At 55.1% G+C, this 25,350-nt stretch overlaps 1 protein-coding gene across 4 annotated transcripts in view; it reads left to right on the top strand.

The window, feature by feature from the left end:
* The window catches only part of KSR1 (kinase suppressor of ras 1), a 146,908-nt gene that overhangs the window by 109,003 nt on the left and 12,555 nt on the right, over positions 1 to 25,350 (top strand). For 2 of the 4 annotated variants that reach the window (XM_036122568.2, XM_036122571.2), the window contains exons 5-18: positions 1,983 to 1,987; positions 4,527 to 4,587; positions 6,688 to 6,771; positions 8,298 to 8,359; positions 8,460 to 8,566; positions 11,629 to 11,797; positions 13,746 to 13,787; positions 15,359 to 15,413; positions 16,251 to 16,299; positions 17,124 to 17,503; positions 19,661 to 19,757; positions 22,778 to 22,911; positions 23,606 to 23,737; positions 24,890 to 25,025. In XM_036122568.2, the coding sequence (XP_035978461.2) occupies positions 1,983 to 1,987; positions 4,527 to 4,587; positions 6,688 to 6,771; positions 8,298 to 8,359; positions 8,460 to 8,566; positions 11,629 to 11,797; positions 13,746 to 13,787; positions 15,359 to 15,413; positions 16,251 to 16,299; positions 17,124 to 17,503; positions 19,661 to 19,757; positions 22,778 to 22,911; positions 23,606 to 23,737; positions 24,890 to 25,025 (1,513 nt within the window). Of the gene's footprint in view, positions 1 to 1,982; positions 1,988 to 2,184; positions 2,265 to 4,526; positions 4,588 to 6,687; positions 6,772 to 8,297; positions 8,360 to 8,459; positions 8,567 to 11,628; positions 11,798 to 13,745; positions 13,788 to 15,358; positions 15,414 to 16,250; positions 16,300 to 17,123; positions 17,504 to 19,660; positions 19,758 to 22,777; positions 22,912 to 23,605; positions 23,738 to 24,889; positions 25,026 to 25,350 lie in introns of those variants that run through there. The other 2 variants (XM_078068146.1, XM_078068147.1) reach the window with 2 other exon arrangements.

The following is a 25,350-nucleotide window of genomic DNA, read 5'->3' as shown; positions in this document are numbered from 1 at the left end:
AAAGAATTTTAGCTGTTACACACTAGTAATTACGTGCTCTTTCCTGCAAGTTGCACTCACCATTCATGGCCCCACCCAAACAAAGGAACCAAGAAATGTAATTCTCTCTTGTGCCCAGGTAGGGAGAACTGGAATATCTGGCTGAAACCTCTAATGATTATCAAATACCATGTACTCTATTCTAGAACCTATTTTTTTTTCCTCCAAAGGTTTATTCATTTATTTGAGAGAGAGAGCACGCAAACACGAGCTGGGGGAGGGCCAGAGGGAGAGGGAGAGAGAATCTCCAGCAGACTCCCACTGAGCGCAGAGCCCGACGTGGGGTTCGATCTCACAACCCTGAGATCACGACCTGAGCTGAAACCAAGAGTCGGATGCTTAACCAGCTGAGCCACCCAGGTGCCCCTAACCTGTTTTTTTCCACTTACCTTGATATCTGAGAACTTCACGTCCATATATCTTAAAATATGTTACTCTTTTATGTAAAAAATGTTCTTAACCTATATGCTTAAATAGGTACTAATGGTGACATAGTCCAAGACACAGAAGCTTCATAGCTCCCGTAGTTTGTAGGGGCCGACGGTGTGCGGTTTCCCCCACCAGTTTTCCTCAGTCACCCCGTTCCCCTTGCAGAGCCAACCAGGTTATCAAGTTTGCATATACCTATAGTTATTCAAACTACCTCATCTTTTTAACTTCGTATCATTGCATCGTATAGTTTTAACTATCTTCTGTCAGGTCATTCTCTGTTCTGCTACTGTAAGAATTGCCCTCGTCAGTGTACTCTTGTGGGCAGGGCAGAGGGGAAGGAAGGAGTTTTCTTTGGGTGCTCCTACCTTCTTGTACCTCTGAGGGTTGAGGACTTGGCTTTTCTCCTGACACGGGCTCTCCTTTTCTGGTCTTAGGTAGGCTTGCTCCCCGTGTCCCAGTGTAGGCTGTCCTGGGTCCCTTATGGGATGGGCCCTGGACATCTCTGATGGTTTTGAGTATGTCACCCAAGGAGAGAAATCCATGCTGTGACCTACCCTGCCACTCCTCATCAGCCTGTCCTGCTGGGGCCCGGTCCTCCCCCACACCCCCCAGAAGGGACTGCAGCCTTCCTCCCCTTCTGGATCCTCCTCTCCCAGAGAGTATAACTGCCATGGGGACACATGGATGTGGGTCATCAGAGGGCATCTCATTGGGTAAACCCAATGCGTCTGTTTCTCATCTTCCCCTGAGAAGAGCATCAGAAGGACTCTGGTCTCATTCTGGGCTCTGGGCGGAGAACAGAGCCTCAGGCAGATGACTCCACGTCCTCAGATCCCACAGCTGGTGAGGTGGGCCTCACCCTGGGATTCTGAGTCGAGTCCACACAGAGCCATTAGAACTAGTGCTGACACGGATACTCAGGTCACCTTGTTGCTCTCAGTGAGCCCAGAGGGTGGACTAGGTGGCCTGGATCTCCCCCAGTTTTCTTCGCTGCCGGGATAGTGGCACCCCTTGAGGAGGCTGGCGCAGGGCATGTCCCCATCTGGCCCTCCTTGAGGGCCGCCTTTCTGTGCTCACAACTGTTCTCGTCCTCCTGCCCCAGCCACTTCCCCGTCTCCTGCCTGGACCCTGAGCACCCCTCCCCGCAGGGCTCTGGGCGGGCTGTCCCCGCTTGCGGGTGTGTGACCTGGGGAGACTGTGAGGCTGTTTGCTCAGTTGTGAAACGGAGTGAACCCTACCAGGCTGCGTGTCTGGCGAGGCTTAGACAAGCTAATGTAGGCAGCGCGAAGCACAGGGGTAGCTCCAGTGCCCACGGGGGGTAACTTCTAGCCCTTTCCATTGAGGAACCATCTCCATAGTCAGGTGGCCAGCTTGGCCCCACGCACCAGGGACTCAAAGCCCTCAACTGAGCACATTGCCCGCTCCCTCCAGGGCGCGGCGGGGGGGTTCTGGGGAACATGCTGAGTCAGCATGGTGACATCATCCCACTCTCTCTTTTTTGTCTCCTGCAGGTTTGGTAAGAGTGATTCATTTTCGTCCCCTCTGCCACCCGGGAGAATCGTGTTTGTGTTGCTGTCCCTGTCAGGGGTGGATTTCCTTGACCCTCTCTCAGCCTACTCGGCCTTTCCACCGTCCAGCAGCAGAGGTGCTGGGAAACGCCTCGGGAACTAGCCCTCGGACAGGTGGCCTCAGCCCAGCCAGGAGCCGCTCTCTGCGAAGCAGAGGCCTGGAGAGCATCTTGGGCCGTGGACAGTCCCCACTCAGGCCCTGTCTGTAGCTGGCCATCCCCACAGGTGACCTCTGGCAGGGAGCCTTGCGTACTGGGCTGCGGCAGTCACCCAGAGGCGCGCCATCGGTCTGGTGTAGGTGGATGTCAGCTGATGTCCTGGGATCCCTCTTCTCAGGAGAGAGGCAACCCGGAGGCAGGAATGTGGCTTGACTCTGCATGAGGCCCCAGGAGATGGGAGGGTGTGAATGGGAAGGCCCCTTTGGGAGGGGCGGAGGGAGCCCCGGCGGCCCCCGATCCCTTTTTCCAGCCGTCCACCTCCAGGTTGGAAGCAGGGTCTTGCACTGGGCTGCACTGTAGGGCTTCTCTCTCCTGAGGCAGAGCAGAGGGCAGCAACCATGCCTCTGGGGTCTGCTTTGAATTATCTCCCTGGAAATGCAGAGATGTCTGGTTTGGGCCTGAGCAAAATAGCCATTTATTTTTGTCCTATCCTGAGCTGGCTAAGCGGAGTGACCGAGCTGTCAGCAGGGTCTCAGTGACAGCGGGGGGGGGAGACAGGATGGCAGGCCAGAACTCTGCCGAAATGAAGCTGGCTGCCGGCTTACCATGGGGGCATAGGGCGAGCAAGGAGGGAGGCTGCGCTGCCCCTTCCCTGGAGCACGGGTGCAAACTTCAGCACCTTGGGGGAGAATCGAGCACCCACATCCCTGGGACAGCCCATCCTGTCAGCCTCCCGGTTGCTGCAGTAACTCAGGGACCGCAGCAGTGAGACTTCAGGGCGAGTGTTTCATCTAGCTCCGGGGCACCTGATGCCTGGCCCACGTGCCATCTCCCCTCCCTCCTGTCCCACGCCCGCAGCAGACATTACGAGTCAATCATAGCGGGTATATGTGGTTGAAATCTCGTTTTTCCAGAGTCCCTTTCTCTTAGGCTGGCAGCCTAACCCCTTTTGGACCCATGTGCTTTGCTGGCTTTGGCTGCTCCCAGTGACCTGGGTCCCAGGAGGGAGTTGGGACAAGTCAGCTCCAGGGCAGACGTGCCAGAGAGAGCTGGGCTAGTGTGATGGTGGGTTCCTGAATGACCACGGGGTAGAGAGGGCCCTTTGGTCCTGATCAGACTCCCCTTGGTATGGAAGGAGGAGTCAGCACCTGCAGCTCGCCCTCGCTATGTGCTCAGGTATATGGTACTTGGCATTAGGTGAACCAGCACTTAATGAGCACCAGGTGTGTGCCCGGCCAGCACATTTTGGAGGGGGGGTTGTTGCCGACTCCGAGGACAGGAGATGGCCGCACATCCCTCAAGCACCACGTTCCTGACTTATCTGGGTTATGGTTCCTTTTGATAACTGGATAACAGTTTAGACCCTCCTTCCAGGGAAAAGCCCACAAAGCTTACCAGTCCAGAGTGTTTCCCAGAACCCCTGAAGCCCATCAGGACGCAGTTGAGAGCCCGTCCTCCAGGGGGAGCTAGGCGGTGCTGAGTAGGGGCAGAAGCAGGACCGGGAAGAGGGGGAGGAGCAGGGGTGCCCAGGCAGAGACAGGGCAGGAGGCGGTGGGACATGTGGGCTGCCATGGAGGGGTCGCCTCCAGCTGCCCCTCCACTGCCTGACCTGTAAGGCGTGAACACTGGGGATGCTGTTCTAATGGGGAACGCAGGATTAGGACAGGGAGAGCCTAGGGTGCCCTCCAGGAAGGCAGACAGAATGCTCGCCTCAAAGCTCGTGGCCTGAGTGAGACTCCTCTGGAAGCCAGTGGGACTGGCCCATGTGGGGCTCTGGTGAAGCTTCACCATGTCCTTGCTCTGCCTGCCAGGGTCTGGCACTGGAGGCTCTGAGAGCAAAATCTCCAGGTGCTTGTGGTTGTAAAGGTACTGGGTGTGCTAACCAGCCCCAAGCCGTCTGCCGGCGAGGGCCAGAGACCTCCTACCCACTAAACAAGAGACCCGCATTAAGTGCTTGCAAACAGTGACCTATGGATGCGTCCATGCAGGAGTGCAAGAGGTGGACATCGGTGGACATCGGTGGAGACTTCTGTCCTCACCATTGCTTTGCCTTCTGCCTCTCAAGGCTGCCTTCCCCTGAAGCTAGGAGCCACACAGGGATGGTGTCCGAACCATGGGCGGAGACCAGGCAGTAACGTTCCCAGGAATAGCAGGGCCAAGCATGAGCTACGCTGCCCCATTGGTCTCCCTGGCCTGTCCCTGTTTTGAATGTTCAGGGACACCTTTATCTACTGTTCACTAAGTCCTCTCACCCACCCAGCCTGTGCTCTGTGACCTAGAGGGCCACGGAAACAGGCCTCCTCAGCCGACCTGGCCTCTTTCCCTGCAGATCTCCCACATGGATCCCCACAGATGGTACGAAGGGATATCGGGCTGTCGGTGACTCACAGGTAGGTCCAGCCAGGCTGGGATGGGGAGGGGGCCCAGAGCTGGGCTGGGGCCTGCATGGGCTGGGGCCCCCACTGAGGGGTCGCTCTTCATGGCGGGGGGGGAGATCTATCCTGATCCCTGTTTCTCAGGGCTTTTTGCCTCTGGTCTGTCCATCACCTCTGTGAACACAGCCCTGCACCCACCTGGAGCCCCTGCCCGTCACCAGTGGCTGTATGGGCTTGCTGGACCCTCCCCGACCCCACCCCTGCACTGAGGGAAAACACAGGCCTCGGTCTCAGGGAGGAGGAGCTGAGAGCTTCCTGCAGGTCTAGCATGAGATCATGCGGGGCCTACAGCTGGCCGCACATCAGAGCCCATGAAGCTTTGAAACCCCAGACTCCCGTGGCCCATCCCTAAAGTTCTCGGCTTGGCAGTCTGGATTTCCAACAACTTCTAGGGACTCTGGTGGCCGGTGCGTGTTGGCATGGGCTGATATGGGCCCACAACATGGACTGGCCCGAAGGCTTGGCCTCAGCACCTGTGAGGCTGGCATGTGTCACAAACAGCAGGTCTGTCATGCTGGACAACCTGCAAAACGACGCCTCGGGATGCCTGTGCTCTGGCCGTCCCTGCTAAAGGCTGTCGGGAACACAACAGGGCACGCTTGTCAAGAGCTTTGTGACTTGCAGCAGCCTTTTGTTTCCCCCTGGAGCGTGAGCTGAGCTGCAGTGAGCCTGGGAGGCTGGCCTGGAATTCTTGCCCAGAGGTGGAGACCCGCTGGGGCTCTGGGGCCTGAGTAATTTGTCTGAGGTCACGCTGCCGGTAAGATAGCGCTTGAGTCCTGTGGCCGGCGCCCAGGCCCCTCTGGGGCCCCGTCAGGGCTGATCCCTGTACACCGGAGTCTTGCGGAAGAGAGGCTGTGGCTGAGGCACCACGATGGGGACCCCTGGATGCCTTACAAACCATTCTGTGTTCGGTTGTTACTATGATAGGCTCTGCTTTCAAAAATATCTGTTCCTCCAACAATGTGAGTTCTTTCTGCCCTTCGGCCTCTCCACCCTGTGGACTGCCTTAGACCTTTTCTGCTTTTTCTCTGGCGGACAGCACCCACTCAACCCCTGTCCTTCCTTCCAATCTATCTTTTGTGTTTTTTTAACTTTTTAATTTTTGATTTAGTTTGGATTGAAAGATGTTCAAAAATCAAGAGGTGTAGAGGGTTATCCACGCGCTCCCCTCCTGCTGCTGCCCCCAGCCCTCTGGGTCCCCCTGTAGGCAGATCTTGGTGGTTTCTTGAGATATTTTTATACAAGCAAATACGTATGTGTATTATACACACTGTTCTATTCTTTGCTTCTTTTCTTGTAAAGATGGAGGCATCATTTACGTAAAGCTGAGAGCCCAAATGCATTTTTACATATGGATACACCCATGTGTACCACCCAGGTGAAGCTCCAGAGCATTCTAGCCCTCCAAAAAATTGATCTTTGGCCCCTCCGGGTCCATCACACTACCGCCCAGGGGTTACTGTTCATTTCTGTCCTCATTGGTTACTTTTTCCTGTATTTGAACTTCATATAGATGGAGTTATGTTGTACTTTTTTTCCCTGATAATGTAATTTGGAGATCATTCCGTATTTGCACAAAAAGAGCTTTCTTATTTTGTTTCCTGGCCCCACGGTGTCCGATGGTGTGGGTGGATGGTACTTGGCATCGTCAGCCGCCTGCACACCTCAACAGCACAGGCTGCTCTCAGTTTTTTACTGCTGCAGACCCGCGGCGGGGCGTAACCTTGTCTGTACCTCATTTGACCCCCGCGGGAGTGTCTGTTGGATCAATTCCTACGACGGGAATCGCTCGGTATGCGCACTTGTAATTTCGATGGCTGCTGCCGGAGAGCTGGCATCCGTGACCACACTGACTGGGATTTTGGCAAGGATGACATTGTGGCTGGGAACTCTGAATGCCCAGGAGCAGGCAGTGGGCCTGGGCATCCCTGCCCTGGGAGAGGGCACCGGTCGCTCCGGGATGGAACCCAGTCTCCTGGTTTCCCGGGGGCCCTCCCCTGTCCAGGCTCTGGTCTCTGAGCCACGTGAGCGTTTTCCTGTGTCCACCTCCTGCAGGTTCTCCACCAAGTCTTGGCTGTCCCAGGTCTGCCACGTGTGCCAGAAGAGCATGATGTTCGGAGTGAAATGCAAGCATTGCAGGTGATGCGCGGAGGGTGGAAGGGGTGGGAGAGGCGAGTGAACTCCATACATTTAGTTTAGTACGAGTCCTACTACTTGATTCATCTTGGCCTTAGGTTAAGTCAGAGTTCACGGGAACCTCTTTGAGAGTTCTTAAAGCTACTATTTATAATTCCATTTGGCACACTGTGGTATAATCAGCCCTCTCTAGGAGATGAAGGAAGCATCGAGCAGGCATTCCCAGAAGAAGGGGAAATTTGAGGTGGGCTTTGAAGGTTGAGTAGAAGTTTACCAGGGAGACCAAGGAAGAAAGAGCATTCCAGGTATTGTACCCTGTACAAAGTCCGAGAGGAGTGGGAGGACTTTTCTGGAAACTCTGCAGAGTTCTGAAGTTTATCCTCATGTGTTAGCACACAAGATGGGGAGAAGGGTCAGGCGGGGGTGAAAACAGAGATGACTCGTGGTGTTCACAGAAGAGGAGAGTTCAGGGAGAATGTTGCTTCTATACAAACACAGCTTTCTTGTTTCGGACCATTGTGCTTTCTGGTGGGACAGAAGGACAAGGAAGGGAACAGCGCTGGGGGCAGAGTGTCCTTTGTTGCTTGCAGAGGATGGACCTGGAGTCTCTGCTCCCGGATCACTGCCCCTCCATTGCTTTGTGACCTGGGGCAAAATGCTTGCTCTTTCTGGGCCTCCTTTTCACAACTGGGCAGATGATTCCAGGTCCTTTATCTATCAGGATGGCTTCCAGATTCTGAGCTAGTGTTTGTAGGAAAAGCATTTAGGCTCCCGCCAGACCAGAGGCGACAGGTCTCATGCATGTCCGTTGGATAAACGGTGTTTTCCTGATGACTCCCCTGACCACCAAGGAGACACCACCAGAACTTTCCACCAGTCTAGGTCTTCTGTGGCTCCTGGCTTTATACTGGGGACCTCCCGCTCCCTTTCAAAATGCCTTTCACATGGAGAGCGTAGAATGACCTCTGAGCCCCACGCTCTTCGACGATCGTGGTGTGAAGTTGGTAGGGCCCCACTGTCAACCCATTTGATTGTCGAGAACCCCAAGACAGGGTGCAGGAGATAGGACCAAACTGAGGGCCTAGGTCTTTCCATTTGGGCCTGTGCTGACCCTCAGACCATGTGGCCCGTGTTGGAATGCAGCGGGAGGGCCGCCGCTTGCATCCCTGGGATCCCTTGGTCATGTAGACACTCTCCTTCTGATTCATCTTTTTTGTAAGTTCAGATTTTTGTCTCCAGTTTTCTGAATGTGAGTGGAGGGTGTCCTTTTCTTTAGAGAAGAGAAATAGACGTGTGACTCAACAACAAGTTAAAATGGGTATGATTAAAACTGCTTTGCTGGGAGGTTAGGCAGACAGTAGCTGCTAGGACGATCAACGTGGAATATTCCAGACGTCTGGGTTCATGGTTGTTGAGAAGTGCGTGGAGATCAAGGCAGTCGAGAGTGAGTGTTGCCCGGAGCCCCCGTGCATGCCCTGGGAGCCCCGAGTGGCCCTCCGTGCACTGACCCTGCCGCCTTCTTTCCACAGATTGAAATGTCATAACAAGTGTACAAAGGAAGCCCCTGCCTGTAGAATATCCTTCCTCCCACGTGAGTGTTCCACTCTTCTCTGCTTTCGGGGGCTGGGGTGGACTTTTCTGTAGCTTGATCTGCTCCCTGCTAATGGTTCCCACTTTTCCTTTTTACCTAGAACCTAGGCTTCGGAGGACGGAATCTGTCCCCTCGGATATCAACAACCCGGTGGACAGAGCAGCTGAGCCCCATTTCGGAACCCTCCCCAAAGCACTGACAAAGAAGGTACACGGGCGGTGGCCCGCCGGTCAGCTGCTTCTGCCGGGAGAAGCCCCCCCTGCCCCGGGGCTCCTCCTATAATGTGGGGGTCCGGCAGGGAAGTGGGGCATGCAACCCAAGGCCAGAGGGTGGCCTTCGGGGATCCTGTCGTTAGCCATTTCATAGACTTCATGTTGATGTCCAAATCGTAGTTAATTGCCTGTGACCTCCTTCCCCAGTTCAACGGAACATTTCCCGGGCACTTACTGTGAGTCGGGAACTTTTTTCATTGATCTTTCTTTTTATCTTCACAATAGCTCTAAAAATCACATGCTGCTATTAGCTCCATTTTAGATGAGGACCCTGAGCACAGGGCCCCCCCGTGAGCGAGGGCAGGCCCAGAGCAGGGGTCCTCTGCCGATACACAGATTGGAAAGGAGAGTCTAACAGGCCTTTCGTGGCCCCCGGACACAGGAGCGCATGGTGTCTGTAAGACGCCTGTGCTCGTGGTGGCTTCGGATGGCAGCCCCCTGGTGACCGTGCAGCTGGTGGCCTCCCCCAGGGCTGCTGCTGGTGTGGCTGTGGGTCTTCAGGTGTGTTGTGCCCCAGCCCCAGACCAGGGCTTAGCATGCCCTTGCCTCCGTACGGAGGGGCATGCGACTGGCTTCTCCGTGGCTTGGGCCAGACTGGGTAGAGGTTGGGGCAGGGAGAAGAGAAGCAGGTGTACGGCCCATTAACACCAGGGACCCAGAAGGTGCAGCTTGGGGGTCGCTGCTCCACGTCTTACTGCCCGACAAGGGAGGCCAGTGCCTCAGAGCTGACGGTGCTTATGGGCCCGCTCGTGTCCTCTCTCAGCCTCCCTCCGCCTGTCATTGCATTTCCCCCAACGGTGGTGTTCCCACCAGGGATAGAGAGGTGGAGGGGAGAGGTGCAGGACCACAGCTGAGCTCCAGTCCCGACTAGTCAGTCCCCTTTCTTGTCTGTGGGACCTTGGGTGAGTTCCCTTACCTCTCTGAGCCTCAGCTTCCTAGTGTGGAAAGTGGGGATAATCATGCTTCGTTGACGGGGTGTTGTAGGGGTGACGAGGGGACCGACGTTCACGAACTTGCTTGTCTGGAGCAGCGTTGTCCAGCCTGTCACAGATACACACTTCCTCGCGAGGGACGCTAGGCACCCCATCTGCCCCTCCCACCCTGCCAGCATTGTAATCTTGTCTGGCAAACACCAGACGAACCCCCCTGTTTACACCGTCCCCCCACACCCACACTTGTCAGTTCTTCAGAACCCACTCAGAGCCCCTCCTCCTCCAGGAGGCCCTCCTGCACGCACCTGCCCGGCCCTGACCTGACATAGTTCTGGGTGGTGCCTCCTCTTACCTCACCCAGGGCACTGACCAGCTGTCGTCCTTCCCTCACCCCAATTTATGGTCATTCTCATAACACGAGCTAACGGTCACTGAGTTCTCGCCAGGCACTGTGCTGAGGGCCGTGCATTTGGCCCAGTCATCTCAGAGGCCGGCCTGTCTCTCCAGCCTCTTCTCTAGCTGCCCTTGCTCAGAGTGGCTCTGCCCACTCCTACTCGGGCCCTTGGTTGCCACCCCCCCATTCCCTCTGCCTGAAACACACTTCTCAGCATTTACACACTCAGTCCTCGGGGAGGCCTTGCCGGGATGCGGGCTGAGGACCAGGGTCCCTGGCTGCACCACGCCCTTCCCAGTGTTTCGTGGCCCGGCTGCAGGGTGTGGTCCCCTGTCTGCCTGCTGAGGACCTGTGTCCCCAGCAGGTGGCTGCTCTGGAGGACGGGGCCTCGTTATCTTGCTCCCGCCTGGTCCCTGGTGCCTGCATGGGAGTCCAGCACACGATAGGCGTGCGGACGTGTTGGCAGTAACACTGAGCCCGTGAAGCAGCAGCAGATACCCCCATTTTATCGAGAACCACTGTGGCTCAGAAAGGTGGGCTGATTTGAACCAGGTCACATGGGTGCTGAGTGGAGGAGCCGGGATTCAACCTGCCTCGTAGCTATTCCCCCTCCCCGGGCTGGTCCAGCCCTGAGGAACAGGGATCACTGCAGGGTCACTGCAGGGTGAGCGGGGAGAGGAAGGGCTCAGGGGACCCAGCTCCCTCCCCCACCGGCCTGTGGCACCAGGTGGTGGGGACTGTCCCTGGACTGTGAGACCCACTGTAGCTTTGGTGGGTTCTGGGGTCCCCTGGACACCCGAGAGCCTTTAGGGCCTGCAAAAGAGAAACCTGTAGAACTCAGCCTTTAACCTAATTTGGCCCCAACTTTTTGTTTTAAAGATTTTATTTTTAAGTAATCTCTACACCCAATGTGGGGCTTGAACTCACAACCCCGAGATCAGGAGCTGCATGCTCTTCCGACTAAGCCAGCCAGGCGCCCCTGGCCCCAACTTTCTTGGCCAAGGAATTCCAACCCTGTCCCCTGAGAGATTGGAGTTTGAGTCTGGGAAATCGGTCAGGGCCAGAGTCCCACCTGCAGCCCTCTCTCCGCTGGCCCTTTGACCTTGCTAGGGCCCAAACCCCTGGGCAGTCCTAGCCAGTAGGTCTGCAAAAGAGTGGAGGGAGCATTTATTAGACACCACTGTGTACCACACACTAAACACTTGTCAGAGACTGTATTCATTAAAAAAACCCTGCTGTGTGCTCTGCTCAGAGCCAAGCACTGGGTGTATGATGAGCAGGCGCGGTCCCTGCCCTCACAGGACACACAGAATTTTCTGAAATTCTTCAGAAAACCCCCCAAGATAGATGCACTTGACAAAGTTCAAGTGCCCTGAGGAAGAGTGCTAACTATAGGAGGATAAGGAGGAGGAGCATGGTCCCCACTGGGGTTGAGAAGGGCTTCTGGGAGGAAAGTATGTTTGAGCTCAAGAAAGATGAGCAGGAGTCCCTTAGGGGATGGGCATCAAGGTGAGGGTCTTGAATATTAGACCGGTAAAATGTCAGGATGCCCTGGGCAGACTACCTCGTTTTCAGGCAGGGAGGGGAGGGTTTCAGCATGGGGCATGGGAGGGGCAGGCCAGGCAGGGCCGTGACAGTCCCTGCCCACTTCTGGTGTCTCTGGTCCCACAGGAGCATCCTCCGGCCATGAACCACCTGGACTCCAGCAGCAACCCGTCCTCCACCACATCCTCCACGCCCTCCTCGCCGGCACCCTTCCCAACATCATCCAATCCATCCAGTGCCACCACGCCCCCCAACCCCTCTCCTGGCCAACGGGACAGCAGGTTCAACTTTCCAGGTACCACACCTCGGGGCTTTTATGTGCCTTCGGGATGGGGTCCAGTGTCCCTTCTCAGCACACACCAACAGGCTCAAGGTCAAACACTGCCACCACTAAGAGCCTTTACCAGGAGCCAAGCGCTGTGCCAAGCTCAAGTATGTTATCGTATTTACACCTGATAGGAGCTCTGCGGTAGGTGCTGTTACCACACCCATTTTACAGATGGGGACACTGAGGTTCAGAGGAAGTGGCTCGCCCTGAGCTTTATAACATGTAAGGGACAGAGCCAGGATCAAAGCCAAGTCTGTCTGGCATAAAGCCTGGATTCTTGACACAATCCCCATACTGCCCTCCTGTGCATGGGATCTCATGGGCATTCACTCACAGCTTCTGAGCGCTCAGAAAGCCTGGCAGGAGCACAGGGAGCTGGGACAGGCCCAGAAGGCCTGGGAGAGGGACTCTGGGGCTCGATTGCTTACCTGCTCTGTGATCTGAATAAGCTGCTTAAGGGGGAGCTTTTGTTCCCTCTTTGTTCCCATAAAACAGGAGACCCCCGTGAAGTTGGGATTAGGTTATTCCCACTGTGCAGTTGCGGACACTGAGTTTCAGGGGGAGTGCATCCTCTGTAGGGCCCAGTCTCTCAGCCAGGCCTGGGGTGTCCCACCTCTCCAAGGTACAGAGCAAGGCCCACTCGCCTATTTCAGGATGAGCCCAGGCCTTGGCCCCCCCTAGCAACTCCTTGCAGCTGGTCTCGAGCCTCTGGGTATTTTGGTTGGCGGCCAGGAGGAAGGAGCAGCCACTGGGACACTCCAGTTTGCTCTGGGCCCGGTCAGGTCAGGCCCCACCTGTCACTGGCCCTTGGGGCTCCAGGCCCGGGAGGACAGAGGCACAGCTTTTTCTGTGCCAGGCGACCCTTAGCTGGGGCCACGTGCAGCCAGCAGGAGGCCAGGCAGCCTCTCCAGACCCATTTTTACCAGGGTCCTAGGGATTTCTTTCAGGGGTGCTGGGAGACTGAGATTTTGTAGGAATCTTTTCTCTTTTGCCGTGCGCCTGGCTGGAGATCTCCTGCATCGTCCCGAGCACACCCATCCCCCCCGCAATGGAGCCACAGCCCATTGGAGTGACCGTCTCTTTGCACTCTGCTCTGTCATTATGCTCTGAAACTGGGTCTTTTGCTAAACTTCTAGCTTGGGTTTTTCTAAAAGGAAGGCCCTGTTTGAAAAACAATAGCCACAGAAAAAGTCCATTTTGTGATGTCAGCCAGAGCCTCTCAGCTTTCCCTGACGTCTGTGGGCTGGGCCCTCATTGTCCTTTGCACAGAGCCCTCACTCTGTCCAGGATCTGTGATCTCGCTGGTCATGGCCGTGCCCGGGGCCCGGCCCTGTGGTTAACCTGGGGAAGGAATGACTCCTACCATGCACCCACTCTGTACTCTGGGGGGGCATTTCCATTTATGTCGAAGAATAAACCTGGGGAAAGGCTATCTGTACCCCTATTTTACCATATGACAGCTCTCAGAGTCCAGACCCCCAGCGCATCCCCTTTAGTCCCGATTAAGAGAGGTGGGTTTTTGTTCTGTTTTGGATGGTGAGGTGGGGTTGCTGAGGCCTCAGCACCTCTGGGGGTGAGTGTGGGGCCAAGGGAGGCCGCTCCTCTGCACGCGGCCCAGCCGGCTTTCACAGGCACTATTTCCTCCCCCTTGTGTCTCACCCTTCTGGGCTCACACGCACTTGACAGAGAAGTGAGCCTGGGAGGCGAATGGAAGGGGCCAGGCCTCTGCGGCGAGTCCTCCGGGGCCAGCCCCTTCCCTGCTGGGGGGCTCCTGCTAGCACCCATTTCCTTCCAGCTCCCTTTCTCCTTCCTGCATGGGTCACCCTGCTCTGCCCCACCCTGTAACCAGCCCCCCTCGCCAAGCCCCTGCATTTGCTGTTCTGTGTGTGTGACTCACCTCCTCTTCTGTTTAAAGCTGCCTACTTCATTCATCATAGACAGCAGTTTATCTTTCCAGGTGAGTCCTCTGCATGATTCCACTAACTGCCCCTTGCCGTGAGCCCTCTGTCCAGCCCCCCTGGGCACCCTCTCCTCTCAGGTGCCTGAGTCTCACATACACCTGTTTTGACAGCTGACTGTGTATCACGGCTGGGAAAGGGAGCAGGGTGGGTCGCCTTGAGGGGGGTCCTTCACAGGGGCAGTGATCTGCTGGGAGGGCCCTTGGCATCCGCCCTGTTCAGCCTCTTGAACAGAGACTACAGGCAACCTACCCAGGGTCACAACGGCTGGGAGGTGGCAGAAATCCTGTTTGCAGAATGAAGGGAGAGACCTTTCTGCCAATGCCTTATGAGCATCTGTTAGGATATCTTTCCCCTACATCATGACAAGGAAGCTACTTAGAGAAGCTATCTTAGAAAGAGAAGCCAGTTTGGAAAAGTCTGCGAGTTTCACCTTCCTGAGCCTTGCTGCCTCACGCCATCTGCTGGCGATAAGATAAAATGCAGCTTTATTTTAGAAAGTTTCAAGGAGACAACTTTCAATCTCATTGATTCCCTTCCACAAAAATTGTTTTGCCCACCCACTACGTGCCAACCTTTGCATTTGGCCATATTCCTGCCCCCAAGGAGTTTATGTGGTTAGTACTTATTTCTCCAGCTGAGGATGACAAGCATTCCTATACATGATCGGCAACCTTAATTCTTAATTTAGCCATGTGAAGTCTCAGTGTGTTTAGACAAAGACTGTAGCTAATTGTTTTTCTCCTGGGTTAAACAGACCTGTCTTGAAGTCATGGTATTTTGGTTAGTCCGGGCTTTTCTGTTCTCCAACCCAGCTCCATTAGGGGAGCAATTTGGGGCATTTGTAAGTTCTTACAGGACTATCCGTGTGGCTTTGGCCAGGCGTGCGCAGGCTAGGAGGGGTCAGGGACTTCAGTGCTAAAACCGGGAAAGCTCCGGGCTCGGGGTCAGCCCCACCTGCCCAATCTCCGGGCCCCTGTAGGTGTGGACTGTGCATTTCTTCCTCTCCGCTGAGAACTGCTCCGCCAGCCTCCCAAACCTGGAAGCCAAGGGTGCGGGGCCTCTGGCTCCCACCAGAAATGCCAGCTGCTGAGCCAGGCACCAGGTGTCGCTACTGAGCCCCCTGCGAGCCCTGCCCTGGGCCTCTGCTGGCCTGAGCCCCCCACGAGTCTCACTGCTCTCAAGGGCTGTTGTAACCAGCTGCTGCCTCTGAGCAGACTCCCCACGTCCAGTCAGTAATACCCAGTTTGCTTTTACCACTTGCTCCTAGGGGACAGTTTGGCCGCAGGGGAATGGGGTTCACTGGAGAATCTCAACCTCCTCCCTCACCTGGAGGCCCTTTCCAGCACCCAGCTGTGTGGGCAAAGCCAAGTGCTGTGAAGGTTGCATCCATGTCCCGTTTGAGGAGTGGCAGGGGCCTGGTGAACAGGGACACGGCCCTGGGAGGGGCTGGCCACTCAGGGAGGAGCCACTCCACTGGGTGGGCCGGCTTCACAAGCACTGTGTCCTTTGGGGGAGGGGGTGGGGGAAGGGGGTCTCAGGCCTTGTGTTTGCTTTTTGTTTCCTCTAGACATTTCAGCATTTCCACAAGCAGTCCCGTCCCCTGATGCAGCAGACAGCACCCGGTAGGCCTCCCTATTCCGTGTTCTCTTTCTTTTCCGTGGGGACTTGTTAAAGCTTGACCTGCACCCCGGCCACCTCCCACCCCGCCTTGTGTGTCTGACCTCCCGCTCTGGACGCTGCCGTGTACCTGGGCCAGCCGGGCGGGATACTTCTCGGGCTAATTGAACTCGGCCAGAGGGTTTTATTAGCCTCCTGTGGGTGCAGTCCGCATGGGGAGGGATATGTGTGAACCTGGGGCAGTCTTATGACCCAGGAGAGGTGGGCAAAGGCCACTCGGAGTTAGAGACACCTACTAAAAATAGCTCCTGTTTCCGGAGCCCCTTCCCCATGTCTGGCTCTGCTGAGCCCTTGACTCCCGTTTCCTCACATAGTCCTCAGCCTGGTGAAGGTAGGTATCGTAGTAGGTGTCATCCTTAATGTACGGAGGCGAAAGCCCCCACAGAGAGGTTAAGAAATTACATGAAGTCACACAACTAGGAGGTGACAGAGCTGGTTCTCAAGTAGAAGTTCAAGTCCCGTGTGTGTGTGTGTTCATTCAGAACCCCGTGTACCGGGCTTCAGATTGGAAAGGGCCTTGGTGGTTCCTGCCCACTCCTCATTCCCCACCACCCTCAGGTTAGTCTGAAGAAGGCCGAGGCCAAAGAAGGGAAACGGGGTTTGGTCTTTAGCCTCCTGTCTGGTTCTATGGCATCCATACTGCCTTTCCCACAGACAGGTGGGTCACAGTAAGGATGAGGGCCCAGTAGCCCTCTCTCAGACCTCACCTGGGAGTCCCCTGCCTAGCTGAGAACAGAGTGGCCCGCACTCAGGGTCCCCCTGACAAACTGTTTGATTCTTAGGCTCGACAACCAGCCAAAAGCAGACGTGTTGGAGGATCACGATGTGGAGGTGAGTGAGGATGACGCGCAGCCCGGAGACCCTGCCTTCTCCTCTCCTCCTCATCTCAGCACATACACAGGGGTGTGGGGAGCGTGTGGGTGCCAGGCCCTGGCAAGGGCCATCTTAGGAGCCCACTGTGGCAGGTGCGTAGCAGGGAGCAATGATGAGGAATGCAACGAAGCAGGCTTCTTTTTGGTTTTTTATTTTTGAAGCTAAAGTAAGCTCTCAACTCTCATGGTTCCCACCCTAGCCCGAGGCCCCCCAGGCCCAGCGTGGGAGACTCTAGTTCAGTCCATCTGGGGTGGGGCCAGGCATCTGTATGATGTCAGAGGCCCCCAAATGATTCTGATCGTATCCAGGCCCAAGAACCTCTGTGTTAATCCTTGAACCAAAGTATCAGCTGAACCTGCTCCCTGGCCATGCAGTGTGGCTTAGAATGTTAACTGACTGCTTCACTCCTGCCTGGAGGACAGTCAGAAACCCAGTTTAAACAAGGGAATGCCCAGAAAGGATAAGTGGGGTCAAATTCGTCTATGCCAGGGGATGTTAATGCTTTTTCCTAGCGATTAGATGTCATTCATCAGTAGATCTTGGAGCATTCTTGGGAAGAAGGGCCTCAGGGCCCACCTGGGCCACGCGCCGTGTTTGGTTGGTGAGGACATCGAGGCCCTATGGTGCTAAGTGACCCGCCCACTGTCCACAGCAAGCCAGTGCAGAGCTGCAACGAGAACCCGGGCCTCCTGACCCCATGCCTCTCTCCTGGGGCTCTGGGGAGGGCGAGTTGGCTGACCCCAGATCCGCTGCCCCTCTCTATGCCTTCCCCCTCCTTCTAGGCTGAGGAGCCAGAGGCCGGCAAATCAGACGCAGAGGATGACGAGGACGAGGTGGACGATCTGCCCAGCTCCCGCCGGCCCTGGCGGGGCCCCATCTCTCGCAAGGCCAGCCAGACCAGTGTGTACCTGCAAGAGTGGGACATCCCTTTTGAGCAGGTGGAGCTGGGCGAGCCCATCGGGCAGGGCCGCTGGGGCCGGGTGCACCGCGGCCGCTGGCACGGCGAGGTGGCCATCCGCCTGCTGGAGATGGACGGCCACAACCAGGACCACCTGAAGCTGTTCAAGAAGGAGGTGATGAACTACCGGCAGACGAGACACGAGAACGTGGTGCTCTTCATGGGGGCCTGCATGAACCCGCCCCACCTGGCCATCATTACCAGGTAACCGAGCCCCTGCCCGCCCCCACCCTTTCCCCGGGGGCCCCATTGTTTGCGAGGACGCTCTGGAGGACAAGGTGCAAAGAAGAGAACCAAAATGGGGTATAATTTCCCCATTAGGTAACCCATTGTCATGAACAAATAAACAAAATGATGCGTAAGGATAGAGAGAGTCAAAGGTTCCAGAAAGGTACAGAGTGAAAACCAGTCTCCTCCCATCCCAACTGGGTGCTTCTCCCTCAAGGTGGATACTGTGAACAGATCCTTATCGTGCCTTCTGTTTAAATACAGAAGTTTGTGTATACTCCTGTTTTTTAAACTATTCCTTTGTAAGAATTAGCACAGGTCCTCCTGGTTCGCACCTGCTTTCCCCAGGTTGAGTGCAGGTCTGAGGCCAACCACAGTCTTTAACACTCACCCAGCGTTCCTGGCACGTCGTCAACCCCAGCAGTGTGCTCGTAAATGTGGAACCACCAGTTTCTGGGTGGTGAGGAGGGAAGCCCTAGTTTGTGGCATCTCTTCATTCCTGTGGTGTAAATACTCTTCCCACAGCTGATTTCAAGCTACCAACCAGCATGAATCACTGAAAGTGGCCCGGGCTCTGGGTTCTCTCTCTGATCACTGGTCGCCCCCAGTTTATTTAGCCGGTCCTCTTTTGTTGGGCACTTTGCCGTAATGAACATGTTTGTTTCTCTGTGTAGGTGACCTTCTGGGAGGGTACGTGCTAGGCGAGAGTATAGCATGTGATGCTCTGACATACACTGTCTGTTTCTACTCCAGAAAGTGCTCACCGGTGTCCCCCCACCCCCACTTTGGTGTGTGACTGCCCATCCCCCCGAGCACCAGGGGTGTGAGGCTGAAACATTTTGGCCCATGGCATTCAAAAAGTTGGTAGGTGTTTACTTTTACAGTCAGGAACAGCAATAAGAGGTTAGTGAAGATATTTTGGAATATACATGGAGGTTTCAAGAAGAAACTAGAGATCACTTGAATCCTATCCGCCAAGAGCCCCCTCATTAATATTCTGACGACATTCCCTGCAGCCAGACCCTGTACTTCGGAAGAATCTTTTCCCCCCTCAAACAAACTATTTACTAAGTAAAAATTAATTTCCCTTTTGCCTGTTTATCAGAGACATAAAGCAGAACCACCAGAATTCCTGAGCAGTGTGATACCGCCCAGGTCGCCACACCAAGGCGACAAAATGCCAGCCCAAAGCCCGACAACGTGATGCTTTAGGTTGCACCAGCTCAGCACTCGCAGGGTCCCAGCCCCCAGCGCTGGCCGTCCATTCATCTCTTCACCCACCCGGGGCTCTGAGAACCTGAGTCTGCTTCAAGGGAATACATAGAACAAAATAGCAAAACGTTCGTTACCAAAAAAATTCACGTTTTAGGATATGTTGAGGGGATTCGAAAACAGACAAGGAGCCATCAGCCAATATCCCAGACCCCTCAGCCGGTTCTCAAAGTGTCTGAGGCTCCAAGAATCCTATCTCCTTGGAGAGGTTTCCTAAAACCAGGCCCTTCATGAGATGCCTTCCTGAACTTCTCCCGGGAACAGGGAATGAGCCATACATTCTCTCTGGGTCCTTGCTCACCCGGGTTTTAGGAGTCCTTGCAGGGGGAGGCCCGAAAACTTGAACCTGTTGTCCAGTAATCACTGACACCCTGTGATGCCACCCCCTCCTACACACGCCTTTACTGTAATGAAATCTCTGTGATCAGAGAACAGTAAAAATGACGATGAGAATCATTATGGAAAGCCCCAAATTTTGCCTGCTTACAGTCCTAAAAGACCAGGTTCTTCGCTGAGTTTGAGGGGGCATGTTTCTTCCTCGAATCCTCCAAGGCTGGGCTGCTCTGGGTTGCCAGGAACCTTGGTGAACTGGGTTTCCTGTTCTGGGGTGGGCAGGCCCGGAGCCACAGGGAACGGGGTGTGTGTGTGTGTGTGATTTTGCATACTCAGGCCAGGCCCAAGAAGGAATGGGTGTCGGGCTTGGTGGAGAACGCGGATCCTGGTGCCCACGGTCCATGGGACAGAGAGAGTCCTCCGGAGGCCAGGGGCACAGCTCTCTCCACAGCTCCTCTCAGGCTTCCGAGGGCTGGGGTTCGGCTGCACCAGCCCCACCCCTCAGCCTGACCCCACCGCTCTCGACAGCTTCTGCAAGGGGCGGACGTTGCACTCATTTGTGAGGGACCCCAAGACATCTCTGGACATCAACAAGACCAGACAGATTGCTCAGGAGATCATCAAGGTAAAGGGTTATCCACTTGGTTCCAGGGTTCCTGGCCATCCCCCTGCTTTGTGTCGTCTCTGAGCTGGGCACCTCAAGGGTGGTACCCCATCTCCTTCCCTCTGTCTGCGCCTCACCTGCTTGGAGCCAGGAGCCTGACGCCCAGTCTGGGATGACGGATGAGTTGGTCGGGGAGGAATGCAGGAGGCTTTAAAGACACGTGGCCTGAGTTCGAATCTTGGTCACACCAGCTGTGTGACTTTGGGCAGGTCACTCAGTCTCTCTCAGCCTTGGCTTGCTTCCCCGTAAGATGGGAATTCCAACGTAGCCTCCCCCATTAGATTGGCACAAGAGTAGAGTGGGGTAATCGGCTGAGAGCATGTTGGGCCCAGGGCCTGGCACACAGGGAGAGTCTGCTAGAACTGATTAAGGGTGGGGTGAAAGCGCCCGTGCATTCTGCCTTCAAGAATCCAAATCCAGGTTGCATGAGGACCGGCCCTCAGGCAGCCTTTTTTCTTTCTTTCATCTTTTTTTTAAAGTAATGAAACACAAATGAAAGAAAAGCTTCTTTTTAAGTTGCTTTCTTTAGCACCAAGCAGGCTTGGGTAAAACCCAGACTGCTGTTGGGTCGGGGTTCCTCTTTTCTTGTTTTTGTTGAAAAGCTTGCTCTTACCAGCTTCCCCCAACTCCCTGTCCCCAGCCTCCTCCCCTGCCTCCACCCCTACCTTTCCTTTTTCTCCCTCCCTCCTTCCGTCCATCGTGTGTGTGTGTGTGTGTGTGTGTGTGTGTGTGTGTGTGTAGGAAAACACAAAACACAAAAGGAAAACACAAAAATCACAGTGACTTTCATGAGCAAACCAGGATTTCCACATGTCACCGTGTGGCTGAATTAATGAATTAAACTTTTAAAGCCTCAAAATTAAAATAGCACATTTATGCCTTCATCTGCGCTAAGTCTCATTTCAGAGGAGTTGGGGGGAGCTGCTGGGTGTCACACCTGCTTCATAGTGTCCCCCAAACTCATTGGGCCCTGCTACCCTCTGTCTCCCCTGCTCTGCCCTCCTCCCCTAATTTAGTTTTCTCTCCTTATGGTCAGAACACTGGGGAGTCTGTGTCTGCTTGCTGACCGGCTGAGGTCAGATGGATGAGCTATCTGGAAGGTTCTAGGGGCAGACAAGGAAAGCTACTCAGAGATTTTAGAACTGCAGAGCCAAAAGCTCCCTCTCTGCTGGCTTGTTTGGTTTTCCTCTTGCCAAAAAGCCGTCCCCTGCCCCCTTCCGCTAGAACCTTCTAAGCCACTTCCTTTTGTACTCATCTTTGGTGTTTTGAGGTTCAAAATACAATAACAGGGTCCTGAACTTGATCTAGGTTTGTGATTTGGGGGCCATTCTGGAAACACTGTGAAATTGTGGGAAGGGCGGGGAGTCTGTGCTCCAGACCTGGGCACTTGACATCTTATCTCTTTTTTTTTTCTTTTTAAAGATTTTATTTATTTATTTGACAGAGACACAGTGAGAGGGAACACAAGCAGGGGGAGTGGGAGAGGGAGAAGCAGGCTTCCCGCTGAGCAGGGAGCCCGATGCGGGGCTCGATCCCAGGACCCTGGGATCATGACCTGAGCCGAAGGAAGACGCTTAACGACTGAGCCACCCAGGCGCCCCCATCTTATCTCTTGAAGCTGGCTTTTTGAGGCAGCTGTCTTATAAACAAGGCTCAGAGTGGACAGCAGCTTGTCCTTGGTCATACAGCTGGTCCCTGTTCAGACCACATTGGGGTCTTGGGCCACTGAGGAAGGCTTGTGCCTTGGTTTGGTTTGGGAGATGGGCAGATATTCTAGGAATGACCTTCTTGCATTCAGGATGGAGTTTTGGCAAGGAGCAAGTCACTCTTTCCTAGAGCCCTCTGCTTCCACGGTGGTGGGACAGCAGACCCCACGCCCTCCCCATCGAGTGCCTTGTGTAAATTCTTCTCCGACGCTCTCCAGACCCCCTCGGACCGAGCTCTGGCCTGAGTTCTGTCTGATTCTGCCTCACAGCTCATTCTTTCTATTTCTAAATGTGGTTTCTTGTTTACTATTTTACTTCTCACCCCAAGATAACTTGAAAGCCACCGAAGGGCTCTTCATAGTGTGTGAAGTGCCCTCAGTGTGGGAGGCTGGGAGGTGGCTTTACACGGGCCTCTTTCGGAGCTGGCGGGGCATGCCGTGTCAGCTGTGGCGTCTCGCCCCCATTCCCAAGGGCGTCTGGGTACTGGGAGTCTTGGGTTTCATGAAGACAGCTTGGCCTTGGACGAGATCGCGCTTGTGTCAGGTCACCTACATCCCATACTCCTGGCCAGTGTTCACTTCCAAATCGGGGAGTGGTTAGAAATCCCCCAGCCCTGCCCTTTCCCTTGGTAGATGAGGAAATAGGCTCAGAAGTCCAGTGTCCAAGGCCACACACTGAATTAGAACCTGAGCCGAGATGGAATGTGGATTCTGGACATAGGTAGTAGTCGCGGACTCCCTCTACCCCAGCACCGATATTGGGACCACCTGAATTCAGACACTCCGTCTGTGGGAATTCCTCTCTGCTCCCCACCCTGAGCCCTTGCCTAGCCTGAGCGTAGAGGCTTGTTGTACAAAGCCTGATAGAGACCCTGTAGATCACTCAATTCCTGTATGACTTAACACGGGGGAGGGTATCATCGCTCTTTATATACTTCCTGCCCCCCCCCCCCAGCTCCCCACCCGTAACCATCTCCACACTTCACACTTGAGCCAAGTACACGGTGCCTGTTGGATAGCATGGTGACATGGACTAGCCTGGAATCAAACCTCAGCAATGCTGCTTGACTGCTGTGTGGCCTGGGGCAAGTGACTGCCCCTCTCTGAGGCTTGGTTTCCTCGTCTGTACAGTGGAGATCATCCTCCTGCATAGGATTTTGAAGATTACTTGAGCTGACTTGGGTAGGGCATCCAGCTCATGGCCCAGCCCGGGTGGAAGCTGAATCATTGTCCCTCATCTTCCCGCCCCACTGACGTGAGGCTTGCTGTTTTCCAGGGCATGGGCTATCTACATGCCAAGGGCATTGTGCACAAAGATCTCAAATCCAAGAACGTCTTCTATGACAATGGCAAAGTGGTCATCACAGACTTCGGGCTGTTTGGCATCTCGGGCGTGGTCCGAGAGGGCCGGTAAGTTGGCTTTGGGTGTCTGCACAGAACAGGGAGGGGCTGGGCAGTGCCAGCCAGGCCTGGGGATACAGCTCTTACTGTCCGTTGCTGAGGGGCAGCCCTTCCTGCAGGAAAGGTCAGGTTCACCGAGGTCCTGTCCTGTGGTTCTGGTCCAGAATCAGGTTTGGGTGATATTGGGGTCCCTCGCACATAGCACTTCATTTTCAGGCTGACCCCCATAAGAGGTTGGGTCCCCATTGGTTTGGGAAATGGGCAGATATTCTAGGAGTGACCTAGGGTTCACAAGCCCCGTGAGGAAGAGGTGATGAGGAAGAGCATCAGGTTTTATTTCCCCAAATCTTGAAGGGTGGGGGTAGGGAGAAAGGCCTCTCTCCAAGAATCTGGGGGGACCTCCTGGAGGGAGAGTGGCAGTCTGTCTGGAGACCGAGCCCCAGGCCAGGTTGCAAGATACACAGGCAGACTGATTTCCTGGGATGGAGAATCCACTCCCTGCTAATACTGGTTACTGACCCGTTTTCCTGGAAGAAGCTGGTTATCCCTCTTCCCCCCGGTGCCTCTTCAAGTGCAGATAAGCGAGCTGTTTTCTGGGCCACATATGGGTGGTATGCTGGCCCTGGGGCATAGGTGTGCTAGGCAGCCTCTTGGCTGCTGGCTGAAAGGCCCCGTGCCCTTGCCCTGGCTTCTTGGCCTCCAGGCGTGAGAACCAGCTGAAGCTGTCCCATGACTGGCTCTGCTACCTGGCCCCAGAGATTGTCCGCGAGATGACCCCCGGGAAGGACGAGGACCAGCTGCCGTTCTCCAAAGCTGCTGACATCTATGCATTTGGGTGAGGCGGCCCCTGACGTCCCCCTTCCTGCGGCTTTGAGGCCAAATGTGGCCAAAAGAAGGGGTCCTGCTGGCAGAGGGGGGGTTGGGAGGGCGGGGGGGTGTTGTTGTGCTCGGAGGCCTGGCTCTGCCGCTTGTTGGCTAAGGGACCACATCCTTGACTTTCTCTCCCCACACTGTAAAATGCAGAGAATGACAGCGCCTCCTGTAAGGTTGCTTCACGAGGACTAAGGGGACTGAGGTGTCAGTCACTGAGAGTCACACCTTCACTAAGGGGACTGAGGTGTCAGTCCCACCCAGTGCCCCATGCGGACGGTGACCAGAGCTCAGCACTGTCCCTCTGGGAGAGCCAGGGGTCCTGCCAGCCGGCCTCTAGTGCCCCACGAAGCTGACCAAAGAAAAATAGAATAGAAATAGAACGTGAGCCAGATACAGAATTAAAGTTTGCTCCCAGCCACACTAAAAAAAGGAAAACAGATGAAATCTGTTGTAATAATGTGTCTAATGCAGTAGATCCCAAATGTGAGCTTTGCAACATGTCATCAAAACAAAAACTTAAGGAGTTCTTTTACTCCCACAAAGTTTCCAGCGTCTGGTGAGTATGTTACACGTGCAGCGCCCCGCGGGTCCTCTTCCCACGTGTCCGTCGCTCAGTAGCCGCACGTGGCTAGTGGCCCCAGCACTGGGCGCTGGGGGGCCAAGGGAGAAGGCCAAGATGAGTCGAGAAAGGCGAGGGAGCTTGGAGAGGCTGAGTGAGGGCCTCACCCTGTAATCTCAGGGTACCTTCCCTTGGGGTGGTCTCTTCTTCTCCTGACGTGGGTGCTTGCACTGGGCTTGGTGTTTGTTACTCCTCAAACAACCTTGGATGTAGGCCTGAGCCCCGCTGAGGTTCGACAGGATCTCTGTTCAGAGTTTGTGCAGCCTCAGACTTCCCACCACAACAGGTGCTTTGGGCCATGGGTCTGCTTGTGCCTGGGAGGAGCCACCAGGATGCCGTCACAGTATTTCGGGAAGCCTGGGGGGTGGGGAAAGCTGGAGGAGGATCCTGGCTGCTCTGGCTGGGTTCCTGGCACGGTGGCAGCAGGAGCCCCCCTGGGCGCGTGAGCTGGGCCGGGTGGTTCAGCAGCTCATGCCGCACGGGCTGTCCCCACAGGACTGTTTGGTATGAACTACAAGCAAGAGACTGGCCCTTTAAGAACCAAGCTGCAGAGGCCTTGATCTGGCAGATTGGAAGCGGAGAGGGTATGAAGCGTGTCCTGGCCTCCATCAGCCTGGGGAAGGAAGTCACTGTGAGTAGCTACCTGTTCTTGGGGAAGAAGGGCTGGGGGTTGGGGGGCGGGCACACGGCAGGTTATGCCCTTCTGCATTCACTCACCTGAGAAATGGGGCCTGGAGGCAGAAGTACGCCAGGCGGGCCTCTTTGCTGTGTCCTTTATTACCCAACTATTTTTCTTTGGAAAAACCATTGTCTTAAAAAATAAAAAAAGACTGGAAAGAAATAAAGGTCATGGTTTTAATTGAGTTATGAGCTGAAAAAGATAGTAGAGCCCTGTATGTTACTTACATGAAAGAATGTAATAAAATCCTCCCGCACCAAACACAAACGGGGTTTCA

This window comes from Halichoerus grypus, chromosome 2 (genome assembly GCF_964656455.1).
Source record: "Halichoerus grypus chromosome 2, mHalGry1.hap1.1, whole genome shotgun sequence".
Lineage (NCBI taxonomy): Eukaryota > Metazoa > Chordata > Mammalia > Carnivora > Phocidae > Halichoerus > Halichoerus grypus.
The sequence above is the reverse complement of the archived record's forward strand: the minus strand, read 5'-3'. Positions and strand labels throughout refer to the sequence as shown.